Source organism: Myripristis murdjan, chromosome 8 (genome assembly GCF_902150065.1).
Source record: "Myripristis murdjan chromosome 8, fMyrMur1.1, whole genome shotgun sequence".
Lineage (NCBI taxonomy): Eukaryota > Metazoa > Chordata > Actinopteri > Holocentriformes > Holocentridae > Myripristis > Myripristis murdjan.
The window spans coordinates 30,596,030-30,620,603 of record NC_043987.1 but is presented as its reverse complement, the minus strand read 5'-3'; the positions used below and the strand labels follow the sequence as shown (position 1 = coordinate 30,620,603).

Genomic DNA, 24,574 nt, shown 5'->3' with positions numbered 1-24,574 from the left:
AAAGGCGTTTACATGCTCAACTCGATGGAGCACCTGCGATGAGCGATCCTAAGGTCACCACAAATTACTCTAAATCAGCTTTAAATGAACTGCTGCAGACACTGATTTTTTTTTTTTTTTTTGTACTACTGTTATTGGATTTGGTGCTATATTTACAACTCGTGACAGCCGATGGGAGATATAGGAGCCTGCAACAAATTTCTATGTCTTACTTGTAATTTAACACTTTGAGGCTGACATGAATAGTACCTCCCAGTCAGCAGCTCATGGACTTTAATTATGAGTAGACCATAGAAACAGAAAGCAAAAGCTGAGTCTTGAAATCTACCTCCTTCTATATCAGACAAAGAATCAACATGGCTGAGGTCCGTTTGGCTGGCACGTACGGTTCGGTCTGTTATCAGAGACCTGGCTTGTAACCAAAAGATCGGTGGTTCAGATCCTCGGAGTAGAGCAGTAAATTGGGGTGGGGGAAAAGTAAACAAGTAACAAAAGCGATGCCAAATGTGCAGTGGAGCCTCTCTGGGAAGTTCTTAGGTGCGAATTTGTGTTGCATTCAGAACGTGAAGCAAGCCGTAGCTAAAATAAGAAAAAAAAGGATGCTCTGATAACTTTCTATAGATGCAAAAATGTTCAAAAGGACAAAAAGGTAGTTACAGGCATAACTGCACAGACAGCGCGCTGCAAGTCCCAACCTGACCTGCACCAGAGAGGCCTCAGGGAACCTGAACTCTTAAAGCAGCTCCGCCCCGACCCAAACCCCCACCCCTCACTGTTTAACTCTATCTATCTATCTATCTATCTATCTATCTATCTATCTATCTATCTATCTATCTATCTGCTAGTAATTGAAACTTGACCCACATCATGGCAGGCCATCTACCAATACTGTACTATTTACTATTTATTCATAGTATTTATTTTATATTTAAATCAAAATGTGGTGTTTTATTGCTTATTTATTAAGTTGAGGTATCTATTTCTGTATGTACTATTTATTTGCCCATGCGGGTGTGTTGTGTGTGTGTGTGTGTGTGTGTGTGTGTGTGTGTGTGTGTGTGTGTGTGAGGCATTACACATGGCACTGCAGTACATTCTTAACACAGTACTGTATTTTTATTTGAAATCATGCTAGTCATAATTTGTAGAGGGAAGGTCATAAAGGAGGCAAAGAGACACCAGAACATGAGACAGTAAAATCTGAATCGGTGTGTAATAGTCGTAAAAAAGTGCTGATGAATAACTAACTGCATCCTGAAGGAAGCAGGAGAGAGAAAATAATTTGTTGCTGAGTCAGTGAAACATCCAGGAAGCCTGACATTCTTGAATTGAGCAATGATGATGTAACTAAACCGTTTCTTCATGGCAGATTGCCCCGGCTCTGTCATGGTGATGACACAGGCCTCTTCCCTAGCTGGTGACTTGTATCAATATACAGTTGCAGATTGCTGTCTAACAAGATAAATGAATTAGATTATTTCTGGGTGAATGTCCAACAATCAGCATTTAATGAGACGGTGTAATGAAATGACTGGTGTTACAAAAAATGAAACCAACAAAGATACCTTTTTCCCCTAAATTTTATTTTATTTTTTATATAGGATAACAGACAATCAAAGTCCTTGGTTTACAAAGTGAAAACACTGTTATAGTTAAGGTCATGTGTGATCTAGATATATCTGATGTATCCCTGTGTTCATTTTGTGTCAAAATGGATGCACGGCTTTTTACAAGAGAGCTGTTCATACGATGATGTAAACTTGCTCAAGTCGGTCAGAAAGTGGCTTCCACTGTTTCTGTCAGGCTGGCATTTAAGTAAACCTCATAGGTGAATGTGTATTTTTGAGAAATACATTTTTTATAAAGAAAGGTATTTTCCTACGTTTTTCTATGCTTTGTTGAACATATTTATTTGTAATCTTTTGAATGGAAATGATTGACAGGTTTGATGGGTTTTGATGGTGTTTCTTTTTTTTATTATTATTTGTAGCTTGAATAATTGATTTTGATTCTGCTTACTTTAAAGAAATTTGTGATATTATTTATTACATCCAGCGCCTTCACTATTTGATATGTGATCAGTATGCATCTCAGATTTCACACTGATTTTGCTCTACATTCTTTTTGTATTATGATCTTTTTGCAAATAAAAACAAATGTTGATCATTAAACGTAATTGCACCTCTATTGATTTGCACATACTGTGTCATGGAACGGCATACATTTAGATCTGCTCTCTATGGAGTTTTACAAGGTACAGAACTTTGAATCTTTAAACTTTAGTTACCTTGACTGATTGCATGCCCTTACTGTCTTAACACAGATAAATAAGACACATTTTTATATGATTGTTTGGTTGTTGATTTGTTGTTGTCAAGCTGTTGAAAGACGGCTGCCACCACACCTTCCTCAGAGCCTGGACTTGAGACAATCCACCTGAAATCAGTGCAATCCTTTGTATTATCTTCCCTACGCTGCTAATTTGGGGTAACAACAATATATTTTATCCTGCTGTGTAGATTTTTAACTACTGGATCAGTCTAAATCCCGGCCTTTGATTACTAAAGAGTGCTTCCTCTCATTGCAAGACTGAAATCACACCACTGAAGGCTGTGAAAAGTGATGAGGACTTACTTACCACTGCACAGGTGACCCACAGACCTACGTAAGTTCATTTACAAGGACTTAATCCAACAACAGGAGAGTACCTACAAAGGCTCTGTAGCAATTGCTACCGATGGAAAAAAGGCACCAAGGGGATAAGTAGGCTGGTAAGTGGACTTGTTTTATAATGTTTATTAATGAAAAACATGAAAAACTGACAAATAAGCAACTTGGTATTGATTTGATGTGATGTTACATGCCGGTCAATAGAAAATATTGGAGCCCTAATCACCCTCTTTATTGCTATCCCACCACACAAGTGAATGAACAGGTAAAATATGGTGAAACCACATCCATGTGCCAATTACCGGAAGTGACAGCAACCAAAAAGAATGTGTGTGCAGCCTAAACAAATAAAACAACACAGGCTACATACACACGAGGTTCCTACAGGCTTAGTCCAAATTCTCATGGACTTTATAAGCCGGGTATATACTATGCGATTTTGGGCTACCCCAGATGAAAGATGACCAATGTAGAAGAGACACTGCCTGTCTTTGGTCGTGGCTTCAAAATGGCGGTCCTAGTCGCACTGTGAGAGAGCTGTAGAGATGGTCGTGGTCGTGGTCTTGCCACCAAAGATAGGCTGGGACAAAATTCTGAGAAGTGTCAGACATTTAGGATGACCATCTCAAAATGTGACTGCTGCTTCCACCGATGTCTACTGACCAACCAATAGGAATGCAGCTTAAAATGATGTGGCACTAAACCCAATGATGGAGGTAAAACCAGCAAAACAAAATATTACAAAATAAACTAGTCCACATTCTCCTCCTCCTTGTCTTTGTGTTGTTGTAAAACACCTTAATATCACCATTGCAAAGGTTTGATTCTTGCCTATTGTTTATGACCACAGCGGCCCAGATGGATGACGTACGCTGATGACATCTTCTTGTACATTGACTTATATCATAGTCTACAAGATTCAGTCGGTGTGATCACTGTACAGTCTGCATACATCAAACTTAATGTCTTGCCCATGTTTATTAGATCCATGCCACACAGTGTGGTTTGCTGTAAACTTATAAGACTGCTGAAAGCTCACGGTGTGTATAGGAACCATTAAAGGCGCTACTTGACCTCAAATCAAGCCTACAATACAATACACGATGCTGAGGATGTGGTCAGAATCACTGTGACAACTTGTCTTTTCAGTGGAAAGAGCTCAACAATGGCATCAAAAGAGTGAGCCACATGAATGGTAAAGCTCATCATTCATCGTAACAATGTGATCTTTGAAGGAATTCTGCAGACTGACCATGAGAAGTGGTCTGACTCTGAGGACAAGACCAGAAAAATCATCTTAAAAAATCTGAAACTGGAGCACAAGCACATAGAAGTAGAAGGTGCCCACCATTCTGGGAAACCACCTGGCCAAGGATAAAAAAATAATAAATAAGGCCAATAGGTGTTTGTCAGCTGTAAGGATAGGCAGAAAAAGAGGGGACATTGTATAGCTGAGGGGTCACAAACCCAGTCCTCAAGGGCCCCCTGTCCTGCAGGTTTTTGTTTCAGCTCTGCTCTTTCACACATAATCCATTTAAGGGCTTCATGCTGATTGGTTGAAGCAGATCTACCTGAACAGGGCATGCAGGAAGATGTGTGGGCCTTAATTGGGTCAGGTGTGCAAGAGCAGAGCTGAAACCAAAACCTGCAGGACAGGGGGCCCTTGAGGACTGGGTTGGTGACCCCTGGTACAGCTTATCTGAGATATGATAAGCTGATTAATCACTGATCTTCTAAAACATGTAAGGAATAAGGAAGTGATTCCCCTAGAGATTAGACTGAGTACAAGTTTAACTAAAAAAAAAAACTAACTAAAAAAACAGTTCATGTGCTTTTTGTTTAAAACAGCCACCTATGAATATTACATGAGTAAGAAAAAAAAAAAAATGTTCCAAATTAACTTAAGTCCATGGGTTCAGGTGTTCACTGGTCTGTTTTTAAAAATGGATTTCACTGAAAATGTGCACCTGTTCCTAAAATGCTGTCTGCTGTTTGGATATCGTTTCACACGTTTACATTTTCACTTCTCATTAGCTCTGTTTGACAACGTAAAACAGAAACACTGTCAACGCAAACCCATTTACCTGTTACCATCTGAAATACAAGTAAAGCTCAACATTTCAGTGCACATATTCATAGAATAAACAATAACAACAACAAAACTTCATGGCACGCTTGGTGAGTCCCACGCTGTCTTGGATCCCTCCACGAGGCTGGGAATGCTTGATCCAGTCTAGGAAAATATCAATAAAGACATTGTATTGTGTATATTTTTATGGTAACAGCATTTTCTGTTGGAACCTAACCCAATAAATGTGTAAAATATTAGCACATGCTTTCATCACCTCCTCTTTTAATAACAGTCTCTGTAATATTTTGGAGCTTATAAATAAGGAAAATAAAACATGCCGTACTCTTGGACTTCAGTATTAAATGTTTTAAAAGTGACATTCATTCTCCAACAGAAGATTTGCTATATAATTTACGTGTTTTTTTTTTTTTTTTTTTTTTTTTCTGCAATTAGTAAACCTACCAGGGTAACAGGCAAATCTGTTACACTTACTGCTAATATATTATTTGATATTCCTCTTAATTATGAAACAATTATATACACAGGCAGACATTGGCAGGCAATTTCATACACAAATACATCTGAACATCTCCTGATCATTTCCATTTATTTCAGTTTTAAAAAAAAAAAAAAAAAAAAAAACAGAATTCAAAGAAATGTTGGAGAAAGTTTTCTCTGAAAAGGTGCATAAGGAATGCAAACTTTATGGAACTATTTAATTTAGCTTTCCGCTGTTTCCTGCTGGTTACTCATTCTGTGGCTAACAGGAGAAAATATAATAACCCTTGCTTTTCTGCTGGATTGAAAATCTCCCTCCATTATCAAAATCAAACTCCACAGAAAATATATCTCAGGAGGTGAGATTACAAACACATTAATCTCCTTAGAGCGGCCAAGGAAAGGTTCTTCAGTGAAAAGGTTACAAAATCTGAACACAATATCAAGGCTACACGCAACCATGATGCTCCACTAATCTAAGATTATACAGAGGATCTTCCCCAGGTCTGGGGGGGAAAAAAGTATGAATAAAGGGAAAAGGAAGCTGTTATGAGCTTGTAGCAGAAACATTGGATTTTCATGATCCCCAGAGGATGGATGGATGATTCAAGTGTGTACATATAAATCTACTGCACACAACATTCTGGCTCGATGCCCAATCATGAGTAATGTTTCCTGTATGGTTCGAGTAAATAATGTCAAGCTGACTACACTAATAGAAACTACCTGAGGCATTTTACCAGGTCGTGTTGTGTTATTTTTAAGTTATTTCCACCACACCAAGGAACTGAAAATCAGCCCACACAGGGGAGTTTTTCCTGATATGTTTATTTTCACATAAACACCACAACACTGCCGAGGCCAGTTTCACTATGAGGCGGCGATAATTGATGTTGAGTATTGCAGAAACTACTGAGAGGATGATGGTACTTTTCCCCTCTCCAAGTTCACCAGCCTGTTTGATTTGACCGGCGGCTGAGCGGTGACTCGTCAGAGCCGTGCGCTCTGGGCCTTGCTGACTGTTTTCTCTTTTGAAAACACAGAGCAGCAGACTCGTGACCAGAGAGTCACTGATTTAATCCTCCTGTTACATTAAACAGCCTGGGGTCAATGTGATGGGATCACATAATTTAAACCTCCAGAAAATTATTATAATAAAAATATTTACCCAGGTTTATGACTCAGGTACTTTATGTGTCTTGCTGATTACCTAGATAGCTCTTTAAAAAAAAGGTTTTATATTTTTATCTCCCAGATGTCACTTTTATTATCATTATAAATGCCATGTTATAGTTCCACAGTGTTGTTCAAAACAAATGTGCATAAAATGTTTATATTTTTAATATGTTTCATACAAAACAACCTGGGCTCAAATAGACCCTAAAGAATCACCAGTGGGTACCAAATGTGAAAACATATCATCATGTTAATTTTATGTTTAACCATTGTCCCCATTAAATTAGGAAAAGTCATTAAATAGGAGCAAAAAATTATGTTAATCATGTATTTAGAAACACTGAATGGGGTCAAATAGACCCCCAAAGATAACTGGAGGGTTAAATCCCCAGGTTTAATTAAATTATAATTAAGGTATTTTGTAAAACTGGAGTTTATTCTAACCCAGCTCCCAGGCGAGAGCAGGCAGACATTTGCATATGATTATTTCATAATATGAAGTAATAAAGTCATAAAAAGTCACAATATGAAGTAATAAAGAAGAAGCAAAAAAAAAAAAAAAAAAAAAAAAGGTCATTATTCAGAGATGTTGCACATTGAATGGGGTCAAAATGACCACGAAGCTACTAAGAGGGTTAAATATGCCTTTCTTACTTACTTTGTTTCTTTATTTCTTTCTGTTTTGAGAATGCAGATTCTTGCCTCTGTGGAGGAAAGTCTCTCATGCTTCCAGCACAGTCATTACTTTGATGAGTAACTGAAGGAAGTTACAGGTACATACAGTAAGAGTTCATCATCAGTGGAGTTTTACATTGTCCCTAACAGGGTGTCAGTGTAATTAGGCAAACAAAAGGCCATGGAAACTAACACCATGAAACAGACCTAACCCTGGGTGTGTGTAACACAGGGCTCTCAAGTGTCACGCATTGAGTGTGACAGTCTCTCTTTTGGGTCTTTTGTCACGTACTCACAATGAAGAGAAATGTGATACATAAAGCTTTCTTCTGTGAACAACCTGTGATTAAATGGAGCTTTTCCTTATTGGGAGCCATACAACACTCAGAGAGGGAGTGGCAGGGCGCCGAGGCATTCCCACATGAAGCAACCAGTGTTTGATTTAATAATTACCTGCTTACTCATGGTAAATAGCTCCTTTCCAAGGAACTAAGTCTGGAATGGATGAGAAATGCCATGCCTCCTTGTACTTGTGCCCATTTTGCTTGTCAAACACAGGACAAAGTCAGGTCCCAGTTATGGCCTTTGGTGAGTTTCTGCTGCACAGTTTGAATGTCAAACAAGTGCCTGCTGATCAGGGCCGCCCCTCCCTACACGCAGAACACGCAGCTGCGTAGGGCCTCGCGATCCATGGGGGATCACAAGGCTGGAGCACCAAGTCAGCCAAAGCCAGGAGGAGAGAAAAAAGTCTGACACCCCGCCACATGTGTCGCAGCAATGATTGACAGCAATCTGCATCTGACCAATCAGTGGTCAGATGCACTGACACTGCTGCAGGTGAAGAGAGAGATGGCTTCTAAGAGGCATTTTGAATCTGGAGAAACTAAGAGAAAAAAAAAAAAAATCAAAACAAGAGGAAAAGTGGGTATGTTGTTGAAATAAATGTAAAACTTTGTGGCGCTGCATAAACACCTTAGCTGCTCCTCATAATGAGACAGAAGAGAGATGACTGTAAGTCTCTGTCTAAAATGTGGCCTGGAGATGACATTTTCCAGCAGCCCTCTTACCATTTCTTGAATGTCTTGTTAATGCATTAGTCTGCATATGCATTCACCTCTAAATATGAACTATAAATTTCATATTTGGAGAAATGGATGAAATATGAGTTGCTGCTCTGTCCTCCACTTTTCTGAGTAACTAAAACAATGAACGTCAACACAGAGCTGAGGGAAATTCAACAGGATGAACTCACTTAAAGTTCTGTGGCTTTAATGATGACTTGCTGTTGACTTCAGTTGCAGACGTGGTGTGTGTGTGTGTGTGTGTGTGTGTGGTGTGTGCATTGTGGCGTGTCTCTGTCCTCAGTGAGAAGAAAAGTATTTGCTCTATCTCAGATGTGCTGATAAGCTAAACCCACATTCTCACTCAGAGATAGTGGTAGTGTCCTTGTTTTTGGGGGGTAAAGCTTGTTATCAGTTGAAGTGTGTCCTCACATGGCCTCACATACAAAAACACACACACACACACAAGCACAAACACACAGAATAAAACCAGCAGCGGCAGCAGAGGTTACAGCTATCATGCACTCTGCATTATAAATGATATTTAATACAGATATTCAGTAGACACTCTGACAAAAAAAGATAAAACACATAAAGCTCTTGCAACTGTAACTGCACCTTCAGCTGTATAACCATTATTAACAAAGCAGTACAATGGAATTATAATGTTCACCCTGGCATTTCACAGTCAAAAATGGTTTATTCATGTGGTAACATTGTAAACAGGTCTTCACATGTGGCTGTAATTTTTTTTTTTTTTTTTTTTAAGTTTATATAATCGGGTAAAAAAAATCCAAATTGTATAAGGCTGTCTGTTTTGCATCATGGGGAAGCCCGTACACTCAGATTCCCAGGCATACGCTGAACACAGACGGAGCTTTCTAACTGCAGTTTAAACAAAATCTGGTGTTATTTATTTATTTATTTATTTCATTCTGGGCTGGGCCGCGCTATTAAAACCCAGCTTAACAAAGCAGCATTGATCCCTGCTCACTCGTTTCTGGGGAACATAATCTGAGCACTGACATGTTTTCGTGCAACATGGCTTGGCTCGTTGTTCAGATTCCATTCATTGTCTAAACATGAAGACAAATATGTATCAGATCCAAACAGGAAGAAAAAAAAAAAAAAAAAAGAAGAACAAGAAGAAGAGATCCAGTCACGTCCAGACAGGGTTAAATATCCGTGCTTTCTCAGTCCGAGTAATGAAAATGCGCCGTTAATAAAATAAGCGTTTCCCGTTCTCAGCTCGTTTGCGTGTCCAGTTTGATCCAGCACACATGGCGGGTTGCATTCTTTTGCGTAGCTCAGTGTTTTTACCCCTTCAGATAAGCGATAACAGCATGTATTAGAGACATTTTTACAGCAAACATGTTAATGCAATATTTGTTATTAATAAGGCTGCGTTCACACTGTAGGGCTCCTTGCATAACTTTGAATTGCTGCTCACATTTTAACTTTTTTAATATCAATTCTAGTAGGCCTATATAACCAGTGTCTCATTCCACAGTGAACAAAAAAAAAGACACATGGCACAGAGGTATATTTTTGGGTTTTGAACACATTTTGGTTACACAATGAGCCTTCAGGTTTCAACTGAACTGAGATGTCAATACTGATCCTATCGCCTCTTTATCTGCCTCGTCCTCCATGCTAACTCTGCTCAAACAAGCTGCTGCCGTGGCGCCAAAATCACGAGAACCATGTCAGACGAATGAGGCAAAACTTGCCTTATCATCACGGCATCGCTGCCAAACTCCAATTCTGAGCGCTCAAATCCTATTTCCTATCTCCTTCACGCATCCAGATCAGAACTGACAACTTGGCGCAGCTCTGTGCCGTTCACGTTGATTTTATCGGGACACCCTCAGCTGCAGTGTGAGCGCAGCCTTGATGCCGAACATTGACACAGGATGTATTTTGTCCCGAGCTAGGCACGCAGGCTTTGAAAATGACACATCAAATTTAGGGGTGCGTGCTGAATCAGATCAGTTTGATCAGCGTGAAGCCCCCGATGTCGTAAAGCAACATGACAGATACACAGCAGCACGGAGAGAGGGGGAAACAGATCAGATTTGGACAAACTCTCGGCTAACTACGTCTTTATTCCAGCTTTCAAATGAACAATTAGCCAAAGGGAAGCTGCTGCTCAGAGGAAAAGTGACAAACTTGTTTCTGGTTGGCTGAGCCGGGGACATCGCTATCATTTGCGTGGATGGCATGTTGACTGACACGTTATTATTATTATTTTTTTCTTTCCACAAGCACTTCTCTTGTTCATCTGTCTTGATGTCTAACTGCAGTGTCCAGGGTTTGAATGTGACCCGGGACCTTTGTCGCATGTCCTGTCCTGTCTCTCTGCATTTCAATCCCATTCCAGTCTCAAAAAAGCTTATAAATACCTTTTAAATAAATAAATAAATGAATAAATACATAAATACATAAATAAATAAAGTGAGAAAAAAAACATGTGCTTCAATTCCGCATGTATTCATGATGACATAGGCTTTGTAAATATGTGGTTTTAACGTACCTGCGTGGATTGCAAAGTGGAAGTAACAACCTTTTTAAGAATGCAGGAGCTGATAATGTTATCAAAAGATCTCTCACGGAGCAGAAATTAAATGGATCATTACAGAAATGGTGCAAAAAAAAAAAAAAAAAAAAAAAAGGCTATGAGGCGCCATTTTTTTTTTTCCATTTTGAGAGAACATTTTTGTAGACATTCCTTAAGCCACTTGTTAAACCAAGTAGCTCCTGCTGTCACCAACACTGACTTTCACATTGGAAAAAAAAACTTTTAAAAAATCACACCTCATGTGTTACCAGTTTGACAGTGGAAAGTTTCAGCTATGTGGGAGGAAAAAAGTCTGAATGCTGGTAGTTAAAGTGAATTCTCCAATACAGCAGCCAGTGGGTGCATTCCATCACCTAAATAACCTCTATGCATTTTGGATTTTGCACTGACATTTTAGGCCTTAATCTGAGTTTATCAGTCTTATCAAGAGGAGTTTACTCTGTGTGTGCAGGCAAGGGGGGTTTCAGTGTCTTGGACCCCATTCACACTTGGTTTTAACATCTTTTTCGGGTGATCCGCTCACAGATAGACAGCTCACAGTATTGGCATGAATGTTGTGCAATTAATTAGTGATCTGCTCAGCCAAGCTGCCTTCAGAGGGATGAATTGGGCCACGAAGTATTTGCAGTGTGAACTTTGATGTGTCCCGACAGCATCAGAGGACCACCTAGTGATTTTTTGGAGGGAAGGAGCCTTTGATCGAGCGGACTGTCGATGTGCGTCTTTCTCTGGTAATAAAAAAACAACATAAGAATTTTTAGGCACGACTCTTTTATGAATTAGCCAGAGATATGGGATAGGATGGGTGGGGAATATCGGGAAGATGGAATAAAGAAGTGAGGAAAGATAATTGATGGGAGGGAGATGGAGTACGGTACAGGGAATCAAAGAAAGGCGAGAAAGGAAAAATGTAATTCTGATGGATTTTTGGTTGATCACAAATCCAAACACAAGTCACTGGAGACGCATTCGTGATACCTGATAACAGCCGGTGTGACGTGTGATCTGTCTCAGCTGTCCACCTGTGATCAGATCACCCCTGACGATGTTAAAACCGAGTCTGAGCAGCGTCCTGCACAAGGGCACTTCGACAGAATCAAACCTGTGACCTCTTTCTAACCAACAGGCTGCCTTGCCAGCCAGACTGGGCATGTTTTTTTTTTTTTTTTTTTTTTTTTTTTCGGTTTTGTTTTTCCTTTATAGATTTAGGGTGAATTCCTTTTGGCTTATTTTTGGCTTCCATCCCTAAACTGAACAATGACATTTCATTTCATAAGTTTCTGGCAAGTGAAGACAATGTCACCCAATTAGTGTTGGATGAAATTAACTCACATTCCTGCTTAAACTTTGTTTGCCAAGAGTCTAGAAATTTCCATTCACTCAGGCATTAAAAAAAAAAAAAAAAAAAACGAAGAAAAAAACAACCCGCACCCACTGATTTCACAGATTACTCCGCCCTTTCTCTTTCTAATTAATCATTGACTAAAACTGGTGTGACAACTAAAATGAAAATGAAAGCTCGCAGCTTCTTCAGCCTGAACAGCTCATAGTTGAACATTATGCGTGAGAGGTACACTTGCAACCCAGTTTGGGTACTAACCCGCTTTGAACAAAATAAGTCGTACATAGATATTTGAATGCACAAACTCAAACATATGCCGGGACGCCCGAGTGGATTTCATGCTCAGTTCCTTCATGATTCACCCGTCACAGGTCACGGGTGCCTGAAAAAAGGCCTGTGAATGAATTCCAGTGGAGCCACGTCCTCGCTCAGGATCCAACAGCCTTGAGTTTGTTCTTGAGGTTCGGCTTTCCTCAAGCCTTCAACCATTTCATCCTTTATCTTCGGACTCATTGCACCTCAGGGTTAATCTAAGTCACTGGACAGGATCTTTAAGAAGTAATTAGGGGAGAAAAAACAACCAATCCCATCCATTTATGCCACAAAACAGACAAGCAATTGTCCTCAAGTGCTGTTTTCTGAAGCCTTGTTTTCTATGACCAACTTTAACTTTTAGTCAGGCCTTGTTCAGACTGCAGGCGAATCAGATTTGTTTCTCAAATCAGATCTTTAACACACACACTGTCTGCTCTGTTATTTACTAGTGAGCAGGTCAGGTTTGTGCGTCCAGACACCATCACCGACCCATCTGCATGGGTTGCCATGGTAACAACGTAGGCATCAGTAACTACGTACGCTGGCACGGACTCTGCTCAGCCACTCTGATGCACTTCTGTCACTGTGGATTAGACGTCACAGCTGTATGTCACGTTGCGAATGATGCAAAAGATGCAAAGTTTGAAATCCAATTTGGGCGGCCACAGCAGCCAGACTAAAACACATCTGTAGAAATCTGACTGGAATGACATTTCTAACCACCTACCAATGTGTTTTTGATTTGTCTTACTGCCTTACTAGTCCAGTAATTTTAGGCCAGAAATTGAATTCACTGTTATGTAGTAACCTTTTAATTGAAGGTTACTATGTATATAGTAACCTTTTAATTAACTGTTTAAATATCTGTTCTGGCATTTATTCCAATTAGCGCATATCAAATCAGATAATGTGTGATATGCATGTGTAAACAGAATAATTCAAAGAACTTGTAATTGACTTTTTTTCTTGTCTTTGTGTGTGTAATCAACTTGTGAATTTTTATAGTGATATCTGAAAGTAAAATTTTGAACCCCTTTCCCCTGTGTGTTAAAAACAGTGTTTTTTTTGGTAATATTTGGTCATAGATAGGTGCTTTTCAAAACTTTCCACCAATGGGATTGCTTAGGACTTTTTTCCCTCACTCAGGACAAACTGAGGATACAAAATCAGTTGAGTTTGCTTCTCTTGCAATTTGTCCCAGGTTTTTTTCATAAAATGACTGGACTATACTGTCTTACTTTCTAAAGTCAATCTGGATACAATACAAACAAACAAACAAACAAACAAAAACAAAAACAAAAAGACAAACGGATTTGGGCTGTCGGTCTGAACAAGGCTGAGCTATTCAAGTCTGCTTTCTGCCCATCAAGCCTCTGAAAATGTGATTCTGCAGCTGTCGGGGTGATTCAGTATGGGACAGGAACTAGCTGAGTATGTTCACTCAAGCCAGTCCCAAACTTTCAACACAGCCAAGTGTTTGCACAGTGTCAGAACAAAACTTCAGAAGCTTAGTCAACAAACCGCTGACATCACAGGAAAAGCCACTTATCCCCTTGTTTTTTTTTTTTTCAACGTGTTTTCTAAGAAAATGCACCAGATACAGCAGCAATTCAAATTTTAGAAGTCAAGGGAACATGATAACAATGCTGCTGGGTGTAAACCACACCTCTACGAAACAGTGAGTTTTTCACCGACGTATTTCTGAAATGATACTATTTTGAAAACGGTTTCCGTGGCCCACAGTCATGAGATTCACTTAACTCACACATCAAGGACCAGGTGAAACCCAAATACTTCAAATTAAGTAGGACAGAAAAAGGAAACATCAAACTTGCAGTCGTTTCTTATCTGACAGCAGTAAGAAGCTTCAAAGAGTGATGGTTAATAATCTGAGACACTCGAGCGCTTCACATGACAGTCTTGACTTAACCTGTCTGTTGCTCTCTCATGTCTCCTGTCAACATTCACAAAGCACTTTGTTCTGCCCTCTGCGACGTTGCGTGCCCTGTTTTGCAGCAGTTCTCCAATGTTTTATGAAGAGAATAAACCGCCCGTCTGTTTACCTGCTGCAGCACTAAAATCTGTCCTCCCTTTTGTGATATTTTTTGTCCCCTCTGATCTGATTTATCATTTTCCTTATAAATAAACCTTCCTCTACACTACGTCATATTCAGCGATCTGCAACTATCCGTCACTCTAAAAAATTCCTCAACACACACATACTGAGATTGCATAATCTTCAACATACCCTTAACCATCCCTATAGCCCTATTTCTTTTTTTTTCTTTTTCATTTTTCTTCTTGTTCCTCAACATGCCACAGCGTCGCGTGTCCCTCCAAGTGCGTAAGAGTACTGGTTGTGTGGTTTTGAGCATTTCCCTTTCCCTCTGTCTGGTGTTCTCAGAGTGTACTTTGTCTTGCTCTAGTGGCAGACGCTAGTTCCTGCGCTGCTCCTGGTCTTTCCTGCGCTGTTTCTCTTTCTGTTTCTCCAGTTTGTCCAGAGCCTTGCGCTCCTTCTCCGCTGCAGCGTGGATGTCTTTGATGCGACGCTTCAGGGCGCTGCGGTCGGAGGAGTTGACGACACCCAGGCCCTGCAGGGGAGAGGAGTGACAGATAGTGAAGCACGGTCAGGTGGGCCGACCTACTGGCCTCCTGATAAATTGCACCAAAGGCTTTTGTTAATGTCATGTCATCCATCTTTTGATATGACTCATGTCCTCCCTCGCTACAGCTACATTAAAACCATCTATAAAATCTGCAGTTACATTTAATTTTCTGTGCACACTGTATTTTTCAAGTAGATGCCAAATTATATGAGTAAATGTTTAATTTTAAGGTAGTAATCTATCCCAGAGCTTGAACAGGGTCATTGTGCTTTATTGCAATCCCTAAAATAATTGAATTAGCCTTGGTTTCACTGTTCCAATAAGGTCTAAACACTGTTGCCGAGTGTTTTTCTTCCCTCCCTGTCCAGAATAAAAATCCAAGTGAAGCACTGAGCAATTGGATTTTTTAGGCATTAAATGGTCAAATTTAAAGATGTTGAATAGCAACATAAAAACACAATAGGCCCTCTCTCCGATGGAGGGCGAGGGCCTAATAACCACTATCAGAGTCTTCAATGCATAAAGTATCGGCTGTAAAATATCCACACTGGTCAAACTGTAGTGAGTTTTACTAGAATAGAATAGAACAGAATAGACAAAGTCACTTTTCCACTGCAACAAGATTGAACAAAGGCAAAATGTGCTGCCGTCTCTTTTAAAGGCATCATTTCTTTTTCAACCAAAATCTCTCTGCTGTAAGCGAGGGTCACTTAAATTGGACTGTTAAATGTTAATATTCTATTGATTATCAAATTAGTTTCAACTAAACTGTACCCAAAGCCTAACCTTAATTAGCACAATGTTAAAAATTGACATAAAGTCAACTGACTATTTACATTGGATAGGCTGATGAAGTTGAGTTAAATCTTCATTAACTTAGTCGTGAAACTCACTTTGTACAAAGTTGATTCTCGGTTTGAATACTAACATTGGACAGTCCAAATAAAGTGTGACCGAGTTAGATTGCAGAGTTAGATTGTTAATACAAATTATAAATCAGCTAATACATTATGGTATATTTTTATAGGTTAATTTCCTGGGCAGTAGCTTGGGATGGCTCAGGAGGTAGTGTGGTCGTCTGGTAATTGGAGGGTTCCTGGTTCAATCCCTGGTTTGTCAAAGTGTCCATGAGCAAGATACTGAACCCCTCACTGCTCCTGATGGACAGCTAGGCGCCTTGTATGCCATCAACCTCAACCAGCCATGAATGGGTGAATGTGAGGCAAATATTGTAAAGTGCTGTGAGTGGTCAGTAGACTAGAAAAGTGCTATAGAAATGCAGCCCTTTTATTTAAAATTAGCTCCGCCTTTACCAGCTGTAGGATCCAGATTTTGTCAGGCCTGAGGAAACAGACATCAGACTGCAACAACTGGCCTTTTTTATCCAAACTGACCAGAGTTTGACCCAATCTGCTGGAGCGATTTCTGTCAGTGTGGAGGCTGTAAAAGTTGCCCTTTTTGTCACCTCTGTGAGCCCAAATGGATCAACACATCCCTCTCCCACACAGGGCCAGACTGGCAGGCGCTGGTCACGGCCAGAAAATGGACTGAATAAACATTTTCCCCACACTACCTGGAGGACAGATGCACACCCTCCCAATTTCAAAGACCCCCTGCTACCCAGTGGACACCAGCAAAGCCCTTAATTTGTGAACGACGGCCTCGTGGGATTTAACTCGCAAGCAAGTCTGGCATTCCACAGGTAATGAGATCCCCAGGCCAGACTGATCAAGGACTCACACAATCAGGACAAAGCGGTCAATTTCACACACATACACACACACACACACCCCACTGAGGGACACCCTGAGAACAATACAGGAGCGTTCCTTCTGCTCAAGAGGAGAGCCATCGCTGTATGGCAACGTATCATCAGAATGTTCAGCAAATCATAACAGGGTTAGCTACATCTGATTAAACCGTACTGGAAAAATGGATGTTGAAGAAATTGCTAAAATTCCTCTAACAGGTCAAATGTTACTGGAACTTAGAAGGAAATAGACTCTGTCAATAAAGACCCACGGTATTGACTGGCCAGTTAGTTGAAAGAGGGGCGCCCCTCCTAAATTCCCAGATAATGGATAGACCTCTGACTGGCCTAACATTCCCACCTGAGAAGGGAGTCAAGGTGTGTGTATTGTGTATCTGAGAGTTAACAGAGTCTGTTTTCCATCCGAGAGCACATCATCCCTGAGCTCAGGCTCTGACGTCACATCACCAACCAAGACTCCCCACCAAGGCTGTGACCGACCTGCCATCACTTCCATACAACTCCAAAACTCCAGCAAGAACTTCCCTGGGCCCAAGCAAGTTTTCCAACCCTCTATCTGCTTAGACCCTGGTGCTTTACTTCAATGCTGGCTTTTATAGTCGGCTTACATCCCGCTTTTTCCCGCTTAGAAACTCCAGGTACAAAAGTGGTTTGGTTTTCACTGATGTCATATTCTGTTGCCAAATCATAACTTGTTTGTTTTGCCTTTGCCTGATTGTTTGTTGTTGTTTGTCATGATCATATATAGATATACACATGGTAGTTAGTTGTGTGTTACTGGTAGTTGTAGTCATAAAGTGTCATAAAGTGAGTGTTTTGTGAGTGGAAATCTTGATCCCTACTCGTAAAAGATGCAGCTGCCTTTCTGTTTGTTACAGAATACTCTCATGCTTAGGCTATCATTTCTAAAGTAATATTCCCGGTATAAACTGCAGTCCTGCCTGGTCACCAGGGGACGTAGTTTAAATTGGTTATTGTTTCACCAATCATTAGGCAAAACTGCTGTGGTAGACTAATCATTCCTCTTATGGTGATGAACACTTTATTTTAATAATTTCCCCAGTATTTAGGGTCACCTCTCCAAGCAAGTATCCTTCACAGCCGCAATATTAAAGAGATGAACACACTGATGCATCAATTATTATAGTGCAATAACATGATATATATGATTCTGATAATGAGTACTCTTGCTAGATTAAGTTTACACTGTGATAGTAATACTTTTACTCGAGTAAGCGATCTGAACCACTCTTCCACCGCTGGTCTCCTCACCTTGAGCTTGCTGCCGTCCATCTGCAGCAGCTGCTGTCCGTCGATGTCCCTGGCGCTGAACTCCGGGACGTACTGCTCCATGTTGAGGCCTCGCAGCCACTGGCAGACCTGCTGGGTCGTCCACGAGGACACCAGGCATGTCGGCTCGTCGAAGGGCTGCAGCGGAGGAAATCACACAGAGCGATCAGCTGTATGTCAGCCAGTACTGATACCTTCACCGAATATGTTCTGCAAGCTCAAATAGTGTGTAAACATGTGGATCGGCATGGACTTAATATAAGAAACAGAAGGTTTGGAGCAGACCAAAATATGTAAATATGTCACTTACAAAGACAGACGTCCAACGGTGGAAAAGCCGCGACAAAGCTGTCCAAGTTAAGAAACTCACTGATCGATGTTTTGTTCCTGTTTGCCCTGCTATGACAGGGATTTCAGCTTTTTATATTTTTAATTTAATTCCTATAACTTCTGGAATTGAGAAAACACCAGTTTTGAAGCCAGAGATTACATCAGACATATCAGCTCATCGATCTGTTAAAACAGGAGGGGAGACAGATGGAGAACAGGACTGGTTTCTCCAATGAAGGAAGGAAAACTGTAATTATGAGCACCAAAAAAGTTCCTTGGTATCTGAATTTAATTATAAAGTCTGTCTTTTATTAAAAACTGTTAATTAAGTCTACCTAGTCTTAAAATACTTTACATAAATTGCAAGAAATTAACTGCAGAGCATCCTTAGACCTTTAAAAAAATGAAAGTATTGTGTGATTTTTCATTCAAACAAAAACTGTGCATGAAAATCTCTGCCTGTAAATTATAATGTACAATACCAATGTAAACTGAGGCGTCCACAATGTTCAATCTTCATGTGAAAAAATAACAAACTCTCTTGCCAGATTCATTAATGAAACGTGCAGAATTTCAGAACTGTATCTAATAATAATAATTATATATATATTTTTAAATATTTTATAATATTTATTTATTTATTTTTTGCTCATGGAACATTTAATTGTTGTAAAAATAAATGACAGACATTCCTATATTATTTCAATATCAGTATGCAAAATCTCTGAATTTTAACCTGATTTTTTTTTTTTTTTTTTCTCCACAAGTTTGAAGCCTGCCTCGATATGTATGAGGGACGAAAAATGACAAAACAATAAATAAATGAATAAATAAATAAATACGCATATAAATATATAAATGCATAAATAATTAAATTAATACATATTTCTACATTTATTTATTTATTTATTTCAGTTTTTATTCATGCATTTATTTATTTATTTGTGCATTTATACATTTATGCATGTATTTATTTATTTATTTTTACATTTATTTATTTATTTATTTATTCATTTCTACATTTATTTATTCATTTATTTATTTATATATTTATTTTTACATTTATTTATTTATACTTTTATTTATTTCTACATTTATTCATTTATTTATTCCTTCTTTTATTTCTACATTTATTTATTTATTTCTACATGTATTTATTTATTTCTACATTTATTTATTTATTTCTACATTTATTTATTTATTCCTACATTTATTTCTGTATTTCTACATTTCCACATTTATTTATTTCTGTATTTCTGTGTCGTATGTTAATCAGGTGGGCGGTTCTTACATTAGTCTTAAGCACGATTGGTTTGTGGGTGTGATCCTATCCACTGCTGCTGCCTGGACTGGCAGTAGCAGTGCATAGCAGTGGACTAGCTAGCTACTAGGGCATTAACAACGCCAGACTTTTCCATGTCGTCGACGTTACGTCGACCCGTCAACACCGGGAGATTTTTGGGGGGCTAGTGGGGCTCTAACCGGAGGGAGGGAGGGGTTGTAGTGGAGCACCGACCGGGCGACCGGGGGGGTGAGGAGGCTGCAGTGGAGCGCCGACCGTGTGTGTAGTCGGACTACTGGAAGTAGTCGGTGGGTGCATGATTTACCACATCATTCGCCAGTGACCTTAAATCACTGACGATGGCTCTCAAAACGCTTTCCATTGCGTTTTACACAGTAGCTAGTAGGGCATTAATGTAAACATCGACCCGTCGAAAGTCGAAGAAACACCCACACACCCACACACACACCCCCACACACACGGTCGGCGCTCCACTGCAGCCTCCTCACCCCCCGGTCGCCCGGTCGGCGCTCCACTACAACCCCTCCCTCCCTCCGGTTAGAGCCCCGCTAGCCCCCCAAAAATCTCCCGGTGTTGACGGGTCGACGTAACGTCGACGACATGGAAAAGTCTGGCGTTGTTAATGCCCTAGTAGCTAGCTAGTCCACTGCTATCCACTGCTACCATGACTGCTACTGCCAGCCCAGGCAGTAGCAGTGGGTAGCAGTGGATAGGATCACACCCACAAACCAATCGTGCTTAAGACTAATGTAAGAACCGCCCACCTTATTAACATACGACACAGAAATACAGAAATAAATAAATGTGGAAATGTAGAAATACAGAAATAAATGTAGGAATAAATAAATAAATGTAGAAATAAATAAATAAATGTAGAAATAAATAAATACATGTAGAAATAAATAAATAAATGTAGAAATAAAAGAAGGAATAAATAAATGAATAAATGTAGAAATAAATAAAAGTATAAATAAATAAATGTAAAAATAAATATATAAATAAATAAATGAATAAATAAATGTAGAAATGAATAAATAAATAAATAAATAAATGTAAAAATAAATAAATAAATACATGCATAAATGTATAAATACACAAATAAATAAATAAATGCATGAATAAAAACTGAAATAAATAAATAAATAAATGTAGAAATATTTATTAATTTAATTATTTATGCATTTATATATTTATATGCGTATTTATTTATTTATTCATTTATTTATTGTTTTGTCATTTTTCATCCCTCATAGATATGGACGTACAGTGGTTATCCTGCACCCTGGTGGTTGCCTTACTACTATGGACATGCTTTTAGGCACTGATGACATCACACATTTGCACTCTTTTCCCCGAGTAACGCTCAAAATGAATTCCTAGCAGACACTTATAAGCAAAATATATCTTCTTTCCTCTTTCTGCAGAGGAAGGCGGCTCACTGTTCTGGTTATTACTTGAATCTGAGTCCTGTTCAGGTGCCGCTGTGCCCATTTGCGGGTGATTTGGGGGCACATTTACACAGCTGGTCTCCCTGATTACTGATTCCCATCTGTAAAAGTCAGAATGAGCCAACATGGAAGCACTGGAGGAGAGGTTTTCACTGATTTAATGGGTACAAGCTCATCTTCACCTACAGTCATCTGTCTCTCCACCTTGATCTCATTTATGTTTAGTGATTATAACACGGGATTTGATTTGACACTGACGCATTGAAGACCTTTAAAACAGGCTGTGCACACGAGACACACTGACCCAAAGGAGAGGACAGAGGGAACGGAGGGATGAAGGATGTGTGAGGAGGAAATGGGAGGACAAAGGAAGAGATTAGCTGTTTGGTGAGATGTTTTGAACGGTTTCTGTAAATCCTGACACACTGAAGTAGAAACATCTATTTCAGGACACACGGTCTCTGAATGAGATTGACTCTGGGCCTTGGAGGCTTACAGCTCTCTGTGTGCGTGTGTGTGTGTGTGTGTGTGTGTGTGTGTGTGAGAGAGAGAGAGAGAGAAGGAAAGTGAGAGAGAAAGACAGAGAGAAAAAGCACAAATCAAAGGCGCGAGTGGAGCTGCTAAATTTATCAAAAGATAACAGGGGAGGCAGCTGTCTGACTGAGACGGCAGCTCTCTCTCTCTCTCTCTCTCTCTCTCTCTCTACCACTTTCTACCTGCTGATCTCTTTGCACGCTCTTCTTTCTTTTTTGCTCACCCTCCCTTTATTCTTCGTCCTCTATCTCACTGTCTTTCCTTATCTGAGCGGTTAAAAAAAGGACAGAACAATCTTGATACCACAGTGGGGAAGGGTGGAAGTGTCTGTGTGTGTGTGTGTGTGTGTGTGTGTGTGTGTGTGTGTGTGGTTCTCCCACCTCATCGGACGACTGCGACAGGGTGTGGTAGGGGTGTGAGGATCGAGAGGAGGAGTCAACCGGAGGGGAGGTGGAGGAGGAGGTGTGGGGAGGACTCCTGGGAGAAAACTCCTCGCTCAGCGCCGACTCCTGCAGGAGAGAGAGAGAGAGAGAGAGAGAGAGAGAGAGAGAGAGAGAGAGAGAGAGAGAGAGAGAGAGAGAATATGGAAGTAGAAAGAGATTTTTGCATGAAAAATCCAGTCTTAACCACCTCAGTATTTATAAAAGTGATCTGCGATTGACTGCAGCTAACTCGCCAAAAACAAATCTAGTTGGTCAGTTTGTTTACATGCACAATAAAATTGTATTTTAATCAAACAAAAGCAAAAATTCAGTCATGTCAACCTTAAATATGTTGAAAGTTGAATGCACAAATGTATACAATGTGGTAATCTATATTAATATATCTTTTTTTCCTGCTGCTGCTTCAACAATCTGATTTCTCCACAGGGATCGCTCAAGTTTTATCTTTTCCTATATTGATGTAAAACGAACTTTTGTTTATGACAAAACAGACTCGTCTCCTCTTTCTTCAAGTCGAGAGTCTTCTCCAACACAGATATTTTTAAAATATCAGTGATCAGAGTGTCATTTGTTGATATTTTGGCTGGTCAGGAGACAGTCGGTGTCCTCATTTCACCGTTAGCTTTCATTACAGCGCGTTTTCTGTTTAGTGTGTGCTTTTCTTTGTTCCTGCTGTCATCTCTGTTTGGGATAAATGAAGGATCTATTGATCTGTTTGTCTGTTCTCTCTAATCCCTGAATAGTGCATTGTTTCAAACTACTATTCACCCTAAAAATACCCTCCTTGATAGATTGAAAAATATAAAGCATCCCATTTATCTGACGGTACTTCAGTTCCAAGATGGCGACTTGTCATCCGTCACATAGATAAATGGTCATTGAGTGTGAGTGTGGTGGGTTTTTAATGCGCTGGTTACAGTAACGCTGTCCTGCCGGAGCTGATCAATACTGTGAAACCCTCAAATCAGCATCCAGTGTCTGAGATGATTTGAGGGGAGCGATGAAAGATGATGGTGTCCTTTTCTAAAACAGCTAAAATCTGTGGTTGTGCTTTTAATACTTCCATCAAGAGGCAATAAAACAAACAAACAAACAAACAAAAAACACTATACAAATCGTGCAGCTTAAGCAAAGACAATCCTAACTCTAACCCTGAAGTACTGAAACAGGGACTTCCAGCTCGTTTGCTGAGGTCACAAAAATTAAAGAGAGTTTTGCTTCTCAAAATAACAAAACAGCTTATTCAAAATAGCTCAACAATCACTTGGCACCATGGAAAAAGTGTCTGCACCATTTTTTTTTTTTTTTTTTTTTTTTTTTTTTCTCTGACGATAAACTTCCCTCTCTCTGTGTGTAGCTCTCTCAGGTCACGGTGGTCGTTTTCCAAGTGCGTTTGCTTTGAAAAAGCTGATAGAACGGGTGCAGCCGTCACCCGGAGGGAGAGCGCACTGGCACTGACGGAGCGAAAATGGTGCCGAGTGATTGTGAAGTCAGACTTTTTTCCCAGAGTTGGTTTTGTGACACAAATGTATTGCTATTTTTAAATGCACTTTTTTTTTTTTATTTTTGTGACCCCAGCAAATTAACTGTAAGCACAAATTTCAATGCTTAACCCTCCTATTATGTTTGGGGTCAATTTGACCCCAGCCAATGTTTAACGTCTCTAAATTAATGATTAACATCCTTTTTTTCCTTCATGTTTAATGGCTTTTCCTAATATAATGGGTACTACCGGGTAAACATGAAATTCACATGATGATATGTTTTCAATGTCCTGTGCACACTTTGTAACGCATTGGTTATAAATAACAAAACTGTACTTAGAAATAATATAAAGCCATTAAAACACCAAAAATTAATATTTCTTTCCAATTTTAGGCCAATCAGTGACATTTTATGGTGATTTGCACAATTTTCCATAGTGGCGTAATAGGAATACTGGATGTATAAGTGGGGGTGGGAGGAGGAAGTTATGTTTTATTTAAAGGGCTATTTAGGTCGTCAACAAAGAAACATAAAGTACCTGACACATACAACTTCATGTCCAAAAAGGCGACCTATCCGTTTAAGGTTACAAATCATTACCAAAGTTCGTTAATGTTACAGTATACTGCTTTAGCTTAGATTTGAAATTAGGTCAGCTGAGTGAAAGGTGTGTTGATTAACCCCACCAGCCTCTTTATGCAGACTTATGTGGATCTCTTAAGTTCAAAACATAACTACTGAACCGCACTATTCTGGAGAGAGCTGCTGCTGAACTGCATGAGCTGTATAACTCTGAGTAGATGATGATGTCATTTTTTATTCCTGGCTAAACTGCTCCTTCAACAAGTCGGATGAATAAAACATGTCGTGTTAAATAATGGAGTGAAAGTGATTAACCTCAGCAGGAAAACTCTTCCTTCATGTGCCGCCTGCAAGGAGGGGGTCAGAGGTCATCACATTACATCACATCACTTTGTT

The 24,574-nt window shown here is 39.6% G+C and overlaps 1 protein-coding gene across 1 annotated transcript in view; it reads right to left on the bottom strand.

Annotated features, from left to right (window-relative positions):
• Positions 1 to 14,707: 14,707 nt before the first annotated feature.
• The window catches only part of samd14 (sterile alpha motif domain containing 14), a 19,678-nt gene continuing 9,811 nt past the window's right edge, over positions 14,708 to 24,574 (bottom strand). The window contains exons 7-9 of the mRNA XM_030057383.1: positions 22,049 to 22,177; positions 18,036 to 18,191; positions 14,708 to 14,977 (exon numbers count right to left, since the gene is read on the bottom strand). Coding sequence (XP_029913243.1) covers positions 14,822 to 14,977; positions 18,036 to 18,191; positions 22,049 to 22,177 — 441 coding nt within the window. The 3' untranslated portion in view covers positions 14,708 to 14,821. The remainder of the gene's footprint in view (positions 14,978 to 18,035; positions 18,192 to 22,048; positions 22,178 to 24,574) is intronic.